Source organism: Nerophis ophidion, linkage group LG24, assembly GCF_033978795.1.
Source record: "Nerophis ophidion isolate RoL-2023_Sa linkage group LG24, RoL_Noph_v1.0, whole genome shotgun sequence".
In the NCBI taxonomy this organism is placed as follows: domain Eukaryota; kingdom Metazoa; phylum Chordata; class Actinopteri; order Syngnathiformes; family Syngnathidae; genus Nerophis; species Nerophis ophidion.
The window spans coordinates 36753956-36769832 of NC_084634.1; the positions used below are offsets into that span (position 1 = coordinate 36753956).

The 15877-nt window shown below is 41.0% G+C and overlaps 1 protein-coding gene across 7 annotated transcripts in view; it reads right to left on the reverse strand.

Moving 5' to 3' along the window:
* nhsl1b (NHS-like 1b) overlaps positions 1-15877 on the reverse strand; it is a 285255-nt gene that overhangs the window by 44653 nt on the left and 224725 nt on the right. For all 7 annotated transcript variants that reach the window (XM_061885717.1, XM_061885714.1, XM_061885711.1 and 4 more), the window contains one exon: positions 7698-7850. In XM_061885717.1, coding sequence (XP_061741701.1) covers positions 7698-7850 — 153 coding nt within the window. The remainder of the gene's footprint in view (positions 1-7697; positions 7851-15877) is intronic.

Consider the following 15877-nt stretch of genomic DNA (forward strand, 5'->3'; position numbering starts at 1 on the left):
TATATATATATATATATATATATATATATATATATATATATATATATATATATATATATATTTATTGATTAAAGGTAAATTGAGCAAATTGGCTATTTCTGGCAATTTATTTAAGTGTGTATCAAACTGGTAGCCCTTCACATTAATCAGTACCCAAGAAGTAGCTCTTGCTTTCAAAAATGTTGGTGACCCCTGGTCTAGTTCATGCTCTTGATTGACATCTATTAAAATTACAGATGTCTGGTAATATCGGACTGCCGATACCATCGGCTGATAAATGCTTTCTAATGTAATATCGGAAATTATCGGTTTCAAAAAGTAAAATGTATGACTTTTTAAAGCGCCGATGTACTGTCATGTCTGATGATCATGCTTTTGTTTGGCCAAGTGCTGTTTGTTTTTTGGACTCTCAGTTCCGGCTTTTTCACTCTTGTTTTGTCACCATAGCAACCATTAGTTTCACTTGTGTCACATTTGGAGTCTGCACCTGTTTTCACTAATCATGTCACTTATTAAAACCGAAAGTTGCCAGGAAAGTTGAAGTTAAAGTACCAATGATTATCACACACACACTAGGTGTGGCGAAACTATTTTCTGCATTTGACCCATCACCCTTGATCACCCCCTGGGAGGTGAGGGGAGCAGTGAGCAGCAGCGGTGCCACGCCCGGTAATCATTTTATGGTGATTTAACCCCCAATTCCAACCCTTAATGCTGAGGGCCGAGCAGGGAGGTGATAGCTCCTATTTATATAGTCTTTGGTATGCGCCCCCCGCGACCCCGATAGGGAATAAGCGGTAGGAAATGGATGGATGGATGGGTATGACTCGGCCGGGGTTTGAACTCACAATCTACCCATCTCAGGGCGGAAGTCAGCCTGGCGACTTTACCTCTAAATCAGTCCATAGTTATGCTTCTTGCCATGCCACCTGAGTTTTTGTTTTTTCAAGTCACAGTTATCGAGTTTTGTTTCATGATCATAGTTTCCGCCTTTGAGCAAGTTTTTGTTTTATTAGCCAAGTTTTTGTACTTCGACTGTATATATCGGTATTGGTTGATATTGCAATCGGTAATTAATTCATCCATCCATCCATCTTCTTCCGCTTATCCGAGGTCGGGTCGCGGGGACAACAGCCTAAGCAGGGAAGCTCAGACTTCCCTCTCCCCAGCCACTTCGTCTAGCTCTTCCCGGGGGATCCCGAGGCGTTCCCAGGCCAGCCGGGAGACATAGTCTTCCCAACGTGTCCTGGGTCTTCCCCGTGGCCTCCTACCGGTTGGACGTGCCCTAAACACCTCCCTAGGGAGGCGTTTGGGTGGCATCCTGACCAGATGCCCGAACCACCTCATCTGGCTCCTCTCGATGTGGAGGAGCAGCGGCTTTACTTTGAGTCCTCCCGGATGGCTGAGCTTCTCACCCTATCTCTAAGGGAGAGACCCGCCATTTGGGCTGCTTGTACCCGTGATCTTGTCCTTTCGGCCATGACCCAAAGCTCATGACCATAGGTGAGGATGGGAATGTAGATCGACCGGTAAATTGAGAGCTTTGCCTTCCGGCTCAGCTCCTTCTTCACCACAACGGATCGGTACAACGTCCGCATTACTGAAGACGCCGCACCGATCCGCCTGTCGATCTCACGATCCACTCTTCCCTCACTCGTGAACAAGACTCCTAGGTACTTGAACTCCTCCACTTGGGGCAGGGTCTCCTCCCCAACCCGGAGATGGCACTCCACCCTTTTCCGGGCGAGAACCATGGACTCGGACTTGGAGGTGCTGATTCTCATTCCGGTCGCTTCACACTCGGCTGCGAACCGATCCAGTGAGAGCTGAAGATCCCGGCTAGATGAAGCCATCAGGACCACATCATCTGCAAAAAGCAGAGACCTAATCCCACGACCACCAAACCGGAACCCATCCAACGCCTTGACTGCGCCTAGAAATTCTGTCCATAAAAGTTGTGAACAGAATGGGTGACCAAGGGCAGCCTTGGCGGAGTCCAAAGTCGGTAATTAAGAGTTGGACAATATCGGAATATCGGCAAAAAAGCCATTGTCCAACTCTTAATTACCGATTCCGATATCAACCGATACCGATATATACAGTGGTGGATTGAACACATTATTATGCCTCATTTTGTTGTGATACTCCGCTGGATGTATTAAACCAGGGGTTGGGAACCTTTTTGGCTGAGAGAGCCATGAAAGCCAAATATTTTAAAATGTATTTCCATGAGAGCCATATCATATTTTGGTAACACTTTAGTATGGAGAACATAGTCACCATTAATTAGTTGCTTGTTAACATGCAAATTAGTAACAGGGGACGGCGTGGCGCAGTGGGAGAGTGGCCGTGCGCAACCCGAGGGTCACTGGTTCAAATCCCACCTAGAACCAACCTCGTCACGTCCGTTGTGTCCTGAGCAAGACACTTCACCCTTGCTCCTGCTGAGTGCTGGTTAGCGCCTTGCATGGCAGCTCCCTCCATCAGTGTGTGAATGTGTGTGTGAATGGGTAAATGTGGAAGTAGTGTCAAAGCGCTTTGAGTACCTTGAAGGTAGAAAAGCGCTATACAAGTACAACCCATTTATCATTTATTATTTATATTGGCTCTTAATTAGTCATTATTAAGTACTTATTAAGGCCTTATTCTGCATGGCCTTGTTATACAAGCAGTAAGTCATTAATTAAGAGTCTTCCCTCAATAATCTCAGAATTATTGCCTATTAGTAACCCTAGTAGAGATGCGTGGATAGGCAATTATAACATCCGCAACCGCATCACCAAAGTCGTCATCCACCCGCCGTCCACCCGAACTAACATTTTATCAGGACCGTACCCGCCCGCCAAAATACATCAGAGGTCGGCCGCCTTTACCACTCACAGAGATATTTAAACCTGTTTCACATAGGAATGAAGACAATCGGAGCCGCTAACGTTCTAGCGATTATCCATAAGCGTTCATCCTGATGACAAGAATATGGGCGTGCTATGAAGCTATGGCCTTAAACACCTTCAACAACATGTACGAACCGATTGTTGGTCCGGCAACATGTTGTGTGCAGCTTCCGCAATTACACGTCCAAGATTGAAAGGCATACTGGGTGATACAGAGTACACTGATGGTTGTGATATAAACAACTTTAACTCTCACTAATATGCGCCACGCTCTGAAGCCACACAAAACAAGATTGACAAACACATTTCGGGAGAACATCCTCACAGTAACACAACATAAACCATCACACCACATACCCAGAATCCTTTGTATTTGTGACACTTCCTGAATATATTTTACACCCCCGCTCCCCCAACCCCGCCCACCTTACCGACGCACGGGGAGGTGGCGGGGTTTGGTGCTAGCGGGGTGTATAAAATAGTCAGGAAGTGTCATGAATACAAAGGATTCTGGGTATTTGTTGTGTTGCGTTTATGTTGTGTTACTGTGATGGCTCTTAAATGGCTCTTAAAATGGCAAAAAATACAGATCCCAGAACCATGTATATCAAATATTTCCGGATGATTCAACCGCCACCCGCCCGAATCTAATTAAAATCTATTTTTTCGTCATGTCAACCGCCCGACCCGCGCTTTATCCGCCGACTCCGCGGATGAGACCGCAAACCGCGCATTTCTATCCCCTAGTGTCCAATTAGGTCTTAAGTCTTTGTTACTTAGAATGTGTTCCCCATACTAAAGTGTTGCCGATATTTTTTAACAATGAATACAACTAAATGTGTGCATTTTTAAGTAAGACTAACATTTTTAGAGTATAATAATTTTCTTATTCTTTTTAATAACATTGTTATTCTGAAGCTAACTAATAATAGATAAAAAAAACTTCTTACCGACTTCTTGGATTGATGGATTAAAACGCGTGAGGATGTTTTTAATTTTGAACGTTATTTTTAACACTGATTACCAGTGGAATTATTCGTTACTTATCGTGTTAAGCAATGTCAGCTAAGATTTTTCTGAGAGCCAGATGCAGTCATCAAAAGTGCCACATCTGGCTCGAGAGCCGCAGGTTCCCTACCCCTGCATTAAACAATGTAACAAGGTTTTCCAAAATAAATCAACTCAAGTTATGGAAAAAAAATGCCAACATGGCACTGCCATATTTATTATTGAAGTCACAAAGTGCATTATTTTTTTTAACATGCCTCAAAACAGCAGCTTGGAATTTGGGACATGCTCTCCCTGAGAGAGCATGAGGAGGTTGAGGTGGGGGGGGGTGTATACTGTAGCGTCCCGGAAGAGTTAGTGCTGCAAGGGGTTCTGGGTAATTGTTCTGTTGTGTTTATGTTTTTGTTACGGTGCAAAGGCAGTGCCTTTAACGTTTATTGGCGCTCTGTACTTCAGCCTGCAGCGTTTTAAAAAGTCATACATTTTACATTTTGAAGCCGATACTGATCATTTTGAAACCGATACCGATACTTCCCGATATTACACTTTAAAGCATTTGTCAGACGATAATATCGACAGTCCGATATTATCGGACATCTGTAATAATAATAATAATAATAATGTACTATATTACCCTCCGACCGGTAGGAGCCCACGGGGAAGACCCAGGACACGTTGGGAAGACTATGTCTCCCGGCTAGCCTGGGAACGCCTCAGGATCCCACGGGAAGAGCTAGACCAGGGGTAGGGAACCTATGGCTCTAGAGCCAGATGTGGCTCTTTTGATGACTGCATCTGGCTCTAGGATAAATCTTAGCTGACATTGCTTAATACGGTAAGTAATGATGAGGTGGCGACTTATCCAGGGGGTACCCTGCCTTCCGCCCGATTGTAGCTGAGATAGGCGCCAGCGCCCCCCGTGACCCCAAAAGGGAATAAGCGGTAGAAAATGGATGGATGGTAATGAATAATCCCGCTGGTAATCAAAGTGTCAAAAATAAAGTTCAAAATATAAAACATTCTCATGCATTTTAATCCATCCATCCAGTTTTTACCGCACCTGTTCAAGAAGTTGCATTATTGGTAAGAATTATTTTATTTATTGTTGATTAGCTTCAGAAAAAATAATGTTATTAAAAAGAATAAGAGACTTATTATACTCTAAAAATGTTGGTATTACTTAAAAATGCACACATTTAGTTGTATTCAGTCTTAAAAAAAATATGATATGGCTCTCACGGAAATACTTTTTTAAATATTTGGCTTTCATGGCTCTCTCAGCCAGAAAGGTTCCCGACCCCTGAGCTGGACGAAGTGGCTGGGGAGAGGGAACTCTGGGATTCTCTGCTTAGGCTGCTGCCCCTGTGACCTGACCTCGGATAAGCGGAAGAAGATGTATGGATGAATGGACAAAACTCATAAAATCTATTGTCGATGTTACAGTCTACAATTTGATTGATCATTTGTTTTATTATTTACATATTTTGGTAAAACATGATAATATCAAATTTGGGTAGTGATAACATTGAATTTGAAAAGATATGCAATTGCATGCGGTACATGATTTTTAATGTCAAAAGAGAAAGAGCAAATATATTTAGTAGGAAAAAGGGCAAGCGGTAGAAAATGGATGGATGGAAGATTAAGCATTTTATCAACGCATATTAAAGGCCTACTGAAATGAGATGTTCTTATTCAAACGGGGATAGCAGGTCCATTCTATGTGTCATACTTGATCATTTCGCGATATTGCCATATTTTTGCTGAAAGGATTTAGTAGAGAACATCCACGATAAAGTTCGCAACTTTTGGTCGCTAATAAAAAAGCCTTGCCTGTACTGGAAGTAGCAGACGATGTGCGCGTGACGTCACGGGTTGTAGGGCTCCTCACATCTGAACATTGTTTATAATCATGGCCACCAGCAGCAAGAGCTATTTGGACCGAGAGAGCGACGATTTTCCCATTAATTTGAGCGAGGCTGAAAGATTCGTGGATGAGGAAAGTTAGAGTGAAGTACAAGAAAAAAAAAAAAAATGAAAAGGCGACGGCTCCAGGCGGTGTTTCAGATGTAATTAGACACATTTACTAGGATAATTATGGAATATCTCTTATCTGCTTATTGTTTTAATAGTGTTTTAGTGAGATTGTAAAGTCACACCTGAAAGTCGGATGGCTGCGGTGAACGCCAGTGCTCCCGTCCAAAGGCAAAAACCCAGTAACTCAATTTTGGTCATAACTGAGCTGATAATAATTTTGGAGTTCCTAGGTGATATGCTTTACATTAGTGTATGCGACATTGTAATTTGTTCCGTAAGTAAGCTGTTACGCGCATGGCAGGACCTAGCAACTACCACATAACCGCGTAGATACAACAGAAAAACCTAGTATCTCAAAGGACCAATCGGAGCTTCTTTGTCAGTCGCCTTATTGTCTTTAATGAGACATTTGCACCAATGGGGGCCGACGGTCAAGCTGATTATGTGATATTATGGCACGAGGGGATATTTGGAAGATTGGCCCAGGACGTTGCAAGCACCTTCATTAAATGTATTGTTCTTGATTCTTCCCCTTGCATACTATTTTGGGCAGATAACTGTGGAGGTCCAAATAAAAACTGGACGCTGTACACGGCTCTTGCCCGATGTGCAAACGCAGAATGGGGCCCACCCGAGATTGTGATAAAATATCTGGAGAAAGGGCACACGTTCATGAGAGCAGATTCAATCCACGGCTCAATCGCCAAGAAAATGAAAGCTCAAGAAAACATCTATACGTTTGATGACTTTGTAGATCTTTGTAAGACGGCATCAAGATAGATTGGTTTTCCTTTGTTTTCTCAAAATCAGCTAGAAACGAGTTACTAGGTTTTGCCTTTGGACGGGAGAGTGCCTCTGAGAGAAGCCGAGGAGCCAAGATCACAGCTGCCTTTTTGAGCTGCAGGAGGAGGTGCCATAATCCACTGAAGTCTCCGGTAAGAGCCGACTTAATATCACAATTTTCCCATCCAAAAACTTGCTGGTTGACGTAGAGAAACATGTTCGCTTGACCGCTCTGTGTTAAAGCTTCACAACGAACAAAGAAACACCGGCTATGTTTCGGTTGCTAAAGGCAGCTGCAATCCACCGCTTTCCCCCAACAGCGTTCTTCTTTGACGTCTCCATTATTAATTGAACAAATTGCAAAAGATTCAGCAACACAGATGTCCAAATTACTGTGTAATTAATTATCAATCAATCAATCAATGTTTACTTATATAGCCCTAAATCACTAGTGTCTCAAAGGGCTGCACAAACCACCACGACATCCTCGGTAGGATGAAAAGAGACGACTTTTAGCCGACGTCACAAACACACGTCATCATTCCGCGACGTTTTCAACAAGAAACTCCGCGGGAAATTTAAAATTGCAATTTAGTAAACTAAAAAGGCCGTATTGGCATGTGTTGCAATGTTAATATTTCATCATTGATATATAAACTATCAGACTGCGTGGTCGCTAGTAGTGGCTTTCAGTAGGTCTTTAATTCCAAGCTTTCACGGACCACATAAAATAATAATAATAATAATTGAGACCTGTGTCTTAACACAACAATATAAAGTTGTTAGAATACGTAAAAAAAATGTATCATGACATGAATTCGGCACCTGCTTGAAACAAGACTACCAGTATTTCTACAAATTAAAGTGCTAATAATGTGCATCAAGTAATTTGACCTCCCACCAAAGACATCCTGCCGCGTCAAAGTTGCACTTGAACGCACCGCAGACTCCAGATTGGCTTTAACGATTGCTTACCTCGCAGAGCGCTCTTCAGGTTGACCTTGGCCTGGCGGTGCAGGTCTTCCACGCAGGACGGCCGGGAGCCCGGTAAGAAGACGTTCTCCTGCTGGTGCCATGGAGCTGTGTAGTGGACTGTCCACTTGCTCTCCTCGTCCAGGTTGGACACAGCTGCAAGGGGCGGGAAAAAAAAAAAAATACATCAGGCAATCTCATAAAGTCGGACATTTCCTTGTTCCAGAGAAGCTTTGTTTGCGTTGAGAGGAAGAGGAGGTGCTTGGTTGCCAGGTGTTGATATTTGCACCTCCAACATGACACGTATGTGAGACATCACACCAGAGGCCTTACAAACCCCCCAGAAACTGACCCAGCTGGTAAACCAGCTCCCCAAACTGCACCAAACTGCTCTAAAAAAAAGGAACCAAGCGAGGTTCAGTTCAGTTCCAGTTTATTCAGAACATGCACACAATGCAATGTGACGCATTACACAATTCCAGTTGTTTCACGACAGCAATTAATTGATTCATCCTTAATTAATTTCACGAGGTATGGCGGCCGTGCCAGAAACCTGAGGGTTGCAGGTTCGCTCCCCGCCTCTTGACATTCAAATCGCTGCCGTTGTGTCCACAAGCAGGACACTTCAGCCTAGCCGCTCACACTAGTGAATGAATGATGGATGAATGACAGGTGGTGGTCGGAGTCTACCCCAGGGCATATGGACTGGACTCTCATTATTATGATAGATCCACTATAGACTGGACTCTCATTAATATGTAAGATCCACTATGGACTGGACTCTCATTAATATGTAAGATCCACTATGGACTGGACTCTCGTTAATGTGTTAGATCCACTATGGACTGGACTCTCACTATTATGTTAGATCCACTATGGACTGGACTCTCATTAATATGTTAGATCCACTATGGACTGGACTCTCACTATTATGTTAGATCCACTATGGACTGGACTCTCACTATTATGTTAGATCCACTATGGACTGGACTCTCACTATTATGTTAGATCCACTATGGACTGGACTCTCACTATTATGTGAGATCCACTATGGACTGGACTCTCATTAATATGTTGGATCCATTATGGACTGGACTCTCACTATTATGTTAGATCCACTATTGACTGGACTATCACTATTATGCTAGATCCACTATGGACTGGACTCTCACTATTATGTTAGATCCACTATGGACTGGACTCCAACACTATTATGTTAGATCCACTATGGACTGGACTCTCACTATTATGTTGGATCCACTATGGACTGGACTCTCACTATAATGTTAGATACACTATGGACTAGACTCTCACTATTATGTTAGATCTACTATGGACTGGACTCTCACAATATAATGTTAGATCCACTATGGACTGGACTCTCACTATTATTTTAGATCCACTACGGACTGGACTATCACTATTATGTTAGATCCACTATGGACTGGACTCTCACTATTATGTTAGATCCACTATGGACTGGACTCTCACAATATAATGTTAGATCCACTATGGACTGGACTATCACTATTATTTTAGATCCACTACGGACTGGACTATCACTATTATGTTAGATCCACTATGGACTGGGCTCTCACTATTATGTTAGATCTAATATGGACTGGACTCTCACTAATATGTTAGATCCACTATGGTCTAGACTCTCACTATTATGTTAGATCCACTACAGACTGAACTCTCACTATTATGTTAGATCCACTATAGACTGGACTCTCACACAATTATGTTAGATCCACTATGAGGCATGATTTAAGCCTGCCTTTGCCAGTCAGTCGGCCTGGCGTCATTGTTCTATTCATGCCGTGTCCACGCAAGTTGTGTTTATTTCACGCCACAGTTTCGTGTTTGTTCCACGCCCTAGTTTATGTTTGTTTACCTCATGCCCTGCCAAGATTTCTTGAGAAATTCCTTGTACAGATAGTCCAATTGCATCCCGGGAGAACAAACCTCACAGTGAGCTGCAAAAACCTCTTTATGACAATACCGGTGTTTTTCAACCACTAGTGTGCCGTGAGATCCAGTCTGGTGTGCTGTGGTAGATTATCTACATTCACCTATTTGGGTTAAAAATATTTTTTGCAAACCAGTAATTATAGTCTGCAAATGATGTGTTGTTGTTGAGTGTCTGTGCTGTCTAGAGCTTGGCAGAGTAACCGTGTAATACTCTTCCATATCAGTAGGTGGCAGCCGCTAGCTAATTGCTTTGTTGATGTCAGAAACAGCGGGAGGCAGGGTGCAGGTAAAAAGGTGTGTAATGCTTAAACCAAAAATAAACAAAAGGTGAGTGCCGCTAAGAAAAGGCATTGAAGCTTAGGGAAGGCTATGCAGAACGAGACTAAAACTGAACAGGCTACTAAGTAAAGAAAAACAGAATGCTGGACGACAGCAAATACTTACTGTGGAGCAAAGACGGCGTCCACAATGTACATCCGAACATGACATGACAATCAACAATGTCCCCACAAAGAAGGATAAAAACAACTGAAATATTCTTGACTGCTAAAACAAAGTAGATGCGGGAAATATGGCTCAAAAGGAAGACATGAAACTGCCACAGGAAAATATCAAACAAAAAAGAAAAATCCATCAAAATAGGAGCGCAGGACAAGAACTAAAACAATGCACACAGGAAAACAGCTAAAGACTCATAGGGAAGGCTATGTAGAACAAAACTAAAACTGAATTGGCTACAAAGTCATCAAAATCAGATTGCTGGACGACAGCAAAAACTTACAGCGTGTGAAGCAGAGACGGCGTCCACAAAGTACATCCGTACATGACATGACAACAATTTCCACACAAATAAAGGTAGCTACAACTTAAAAAATTCTCGATCGCTAATCAAAGCAGGTGCAGGGAATATCGCTCAAAGGAAGACATGAAACTGCTACAGGAAAAGCCACCAAAATAAGAGCGCAAGACAAGAAGTAAAACACTGGACACAGGAAAAGAGCAAAGAAGTCAGGGTATGATGTGTAATACTCTCCCATATCAGTAGGTGGCAGCCGGTAGCTAATTGCTTTGTAGATGTCGGAAACAGCGGGCGGCAGGGTGCAGGTAAAAAGTGAGTGCCCCTAGGAAAAGGCATTGAAGCTTAGGGAAGGCTATGCAGAACGAAGCTAAACTGAACCGGCATCAAAGTCAACAAAAACAGAATGCTGGACGACAGCAAAGACTTACAGTGTGGAGAGCAGATGGCGTCCACAAATTACATCCGTACATGACATGACAATCAACAACAAAATAGGAGCGCAAGAAAAGAACCAAAACTAAGCAAATAAGTGTAAATAAGTCAGGGTGTGATGTGACAGGTGGTGACAGTACACCTACTTTGAGACAAGAGCTATAGTGATGCATGCTTTAAAGTCATATCCAACAATTGCGACGACGACTTTTTACTGTCAAATGAGTTTTGTTATTTAATGATTTCTGCTGCATTTTTTTCAACGCAAAAAATGTACAATGGCTCAAAAAAAAAAAGGTTGAAAAACACTGCTTTCTACATCATTTTAGGCGTTTTGCAAATGCACCAAATCGTTGAATTTCAATAATCGTGATTCAATAAATAAAGGGTTTGTATGTTCTCTATATCCAACATTACGTTTTATTCTAATTGATCTTTTTTCTCACACAGTTGGTGAGTGAAGCGCACATTTGTGGTGTTTCCCACATATTTCTGCACGATAACTGAAAATGTCAAGAAGCAAAAACAAGGCCGCCGTCATCACCAACAACATGGAACACCACACTTACCAAGAGAGCGTAACCATGCCAACGTGGGGGATCCTGGGTGCAGGATTACTTCCATTTGGGTTACTCAATTCTAACCCAGATGAGTGTGTGTGTGTGAGAGAGTGTGTGTGTGTGACCTCCTGAGCTCAACAACTGGTGTGTCTGGCTGGGACAGAAAAGTGGAGGACTGAGAAGGAAGGGGAAGGACAATGAAACTGTGCTAATTATCAGGGTGTGGGTGTGTGTGTGTGAGTGTGTGTGTGTGTGTGGGTTGGGGGAGGTAAGAAAGTTCAGGGTGGAGTTCCATATATGACTAGTCGTCAGAGAAAGTGTGAGACAAGGTATGTCTTTGATGTCAACGTCCATCAAATCTTACAAGTCAACCAGTCCTTGGTCTTGTTGCCAACAACAACAACAACAACAACAACAATAATGTAGGCAAGATGCATGTAGAGCAGGGGTCAGCAACCTTTTTGAAACCAAGAGCTAATTCTTGGGTACTGATTAATGCAAAGGGCTACCAGTTTGATACACACTTAAATAAATTGCCAGAAATAGCCAATTTGCTCAATTTACATTTAATAAATAAATCTATACATATAAAAAAATTGGTATTTCTGTCCGTCATACATTTTTTTTCCTTTTACGGAAGGTTTTTTGAAGAGAATAAATGATGAAATAAACACTTAATTGAACGGTTTAAAAGAGGAGAAAACACAAAAAAAATGAAAATTAAATTTTGAAACATAGTTTATCTTCAATTTCCAATGAGGAGAAAAACTAGCTAACTCGAATCTTTTTGAAAAAAATAAATCTATAATTTATGGAACATCATTAGTAATTTTTCCTGATTAAGATTAATTTTAAAATTTGGATGACATGTTTTAAATAGGTTAAAATCCAATCTGCACTTTGTTAGAATACATAACAAATTGGACCAAGCTATATTTCTAACAAAGACAAATCATTATTTATTCTAGATTTTCCCAGAACACAAAGGTTAAAAGAGTTTCAAAAGACTTTGAATTAAGATTTAAATTTGATTCCACAGATTTTCTAGATTTGCCAGAATAATTTTTGGGAATTTTAATCATAATAAGTTTGAAGAAATATTTTACAAATATTCTTCGTCGAAAAAACAGAAGCTTAAATGAGGAATTAAATTAGAATATATTTATTATTCTTTACAATAAAAAATAAATAAATACTTGAACATTGATTTAAATTGTCAGGAAAGAAGAGGAAGGAATTTAAAAGGTAAAAAGGTATATGTGTTTAAAAATCCTAAAATCATTTTTAAGGTTGTATTTTTTCTCTAAAATTGTCTTTCCGAAAATTATAAGAAGCAAAGTAAAAAAAAAAAAAAATGCATTTATTTAAACAAGTGAAGACCAAGTCTATAAAATATTTTCTTGGATTTTCAAATTCTATTTGAGTTTTGTCTCTCTTAGAATTAAAAATGTCGAGCAAAGCGAGGCCAGCTTGCTAGTAAATAATAATTAAAAAAAAATGAATAGAGGCAGCTCACTGGTAAGTGCTGCTATTTGAGCTATTTTTAGAACAGGCCAGCGGGCGACTCATCTGGTCCTTACGGGCGACCTGGTGACCCCTGCTGTAGACTATGCAAATGAGTCCACTCCCCTTAAATAGTTGTTAAATAGTTTATGTGTATTCTAGAAATGTAGCGACTCGTAGTACCGTTTTAAAGTAAAGAGTCACTGATACCGCTAATTTACTGGAGAAGCAAGCTGGTGCGCTTTCCCATATTCCCTGCTAAATGAAATACATTCCTGCTCTTTCACCGAAAACTACCCACATGTAAAAAAAGAACTAATCTAGAGCCTTGTCGTGAGGTAGCACTTTAGAGAAGTGGGCTGATTGGTTGAACACACTTTAGAGGTTTTTGTATCCAAATGTTTCCAGTATGTGGGGACAACTTGTTTAGTTCCTATTTCTTGTGTATTTTTTGACAACATTTTTGACATCAAAGAAAAAAAAGGACAAAAGGAACATTCAAGTCGCAGGAACTTTTTATGGGGTATGAAGCAGCGTTTTTTAACCTTTTTGGAGCCGAGGCACATTCTTTGCGTTGAAAAAATGCGGAGGCACACCACTAGCAGAAGTCATTCAAAAACGAAACTCGGTTGACAGTAAAAAGTGGTCGTCGCAATTGTTGGATATGACTTTAAAGCATAAGCAAGCATGCATCACTATAGCTCTTGTCTCAAAGTAGGTGTACTGTCACCACCTGTCACATCACACCCTGACTTATTTGGACTTTTTTGCTGTTTTCCTGTGTCTAGTGTTTTACTTCTTGTCTCCTATTTTGGTGGCTTTTTTGGGGGTATTTTCCTGTGGCAGTTTCATGTCTACCTTTGAGGGATATTTCCCGCATCTACTTAGTGTTAGCAGTCAAGAATATTTCAGTTGTTTTAATTCTTCTTTGTGGGGACACTGTTGATTGTTATGTCATGTTCGGATATACTTTGTCTTTGCTCCACAGTAAGTCTTTGCTGTCGTCCAGCATTCTGTTTTTGTTTACTTTGTAGCCAGTTCAGTTTTAGTCTCGTTCTGCATAGCCTTCCCTAAGCTTCAATGCCCTTTCTTAGGGGCACTCACCTTTTGTTTTTTTTTTGGTTTAAGCATTAGACACCTTTTTACTTGCACCCTGCCTCCATCTAAAATGAAATTAGCTAGCGGCTGCCACCTACTGATATGGAAGAGTATTACACAGTTACTCCGCCGAGCTCTAGACAGCACCGACACTCAACAACAACACATCATTTGCAGACTATAATTACTGGTTTGCAAAAAATATTTTTAACCCAAATAGGTGAATTTACATAATCTCCCACGGCACAACAATCCAATCCACTTTATTTATATAGCACATTTAAACAACAAGAACGTTTCCAAAGTGCTGCACAGCCATGTTAAAAACAATATTATGCTCCACCAATGACTGAATAGAAACAAAAAACAATAAAAATAAGAAAAATAAATATAAAACCAATATAAAAACAATATAAAAATAAACATAATTCAAAACAATTTTGAAGGGTAAAATCAATTAAAACAGTAAAGTAGAAATCAAAGTGTATAAAAAACAGAGGACAACAGAGGACAGAGGACCACACAACTCACGTAGTTTTAAAAGCCAAAGAATAAAAGTGGGTCTTAAGACGAGACTTAAAGGGGAACATTATCACAATTTCAAAAGGGTTAAAAACAATAAAAATCAGTTCCCAGTGGCTTGTTGTATTTTTTGAAGTTTTTTTCAAAATTTTACCGGTCCCGGAATATCTCTAAATAAAGCTTTAAAGTTCTTGATTTTCGCTATCTTCGAAACCACTGTCCATTTCCCTGTGACGTCATACAGTGCTGCCAATACAAACAACATGGTGGTTACCACAGCAAGATATAGCGACATTAGCTCGGATTCAGACTCGGATTTCAGCGGCTTAAGCGATTCAACAGATTACGCATGTATTGAAACAGATGGTCGGAGTATGGAGGCAGATAGCGAAAATGAAATTGAAGAAGAAATTGAAGCTATTGAGCGAATAGCTATTGACGCTATTTGGCCATAGCATGGGTGTACCTAATGAAGTGGCCCATAGCATGGCTGCCTTATTAGCATCGCCGGTAAAATGTGCGGACCAAACGATCAGGACTTTCGCATCTTGTGACACTGGAGCAACTTAAATCCGTCGATTGGTAAGTGTTTGTTTCGCATTAAATGTGGGTATTTAGTTTCAAATGTACATACAGCTAGCGTAAATAGCATGTTAGCATCGATTAGCATAGTATGTTAGCATCGATTAGCTGGCAGTCATGCCGTGACCAAATATGTCTGATTAGCACATAAGTCAACAACATCAACAAAACTCACCTTTGTGATTTCGTTGACTTTATCGTTGCAAATGCATCTGCAGGTTATCCATACATCTCTGTGCCATGTCTGTCTTAGCATCGCCGGTCAAATGTGAAGACACTTTGGTACATTCAATGGGGGTCTGGCAGCAGATTTCTTGCCAGTGGTGCAACTTGAATCCCTCCCTGTTAGTGTTGTTACACCCTCGGACAACACACCGACGAGGCATGATGTCTCCAAGGTTCCAAAAAATAGTGGAAAAAACGGAAAATAACAGAGCTGAGACCCGGTGTTTGTAATGTGAAAATGAATATGGCGGGTGTGTTACCTCGGTGACGTCACGTTCTGACGTCATCGCTAAAAGAGCGATAAACAGAAAGGCGTTTAATTTGCCTAAATTCACCCGTTTAGAGTTCGGAAATCGGTTAAAAAAATACATGGTCTTTTTTCTGCAACATCAAGGTATATATTGACGCTTATATAGGTTTGGTGATAATGTTCCCCTTTAAAACACTCCACTGTGGAAGCAGTTTGAACATGGAGGGCCAGACAGTTC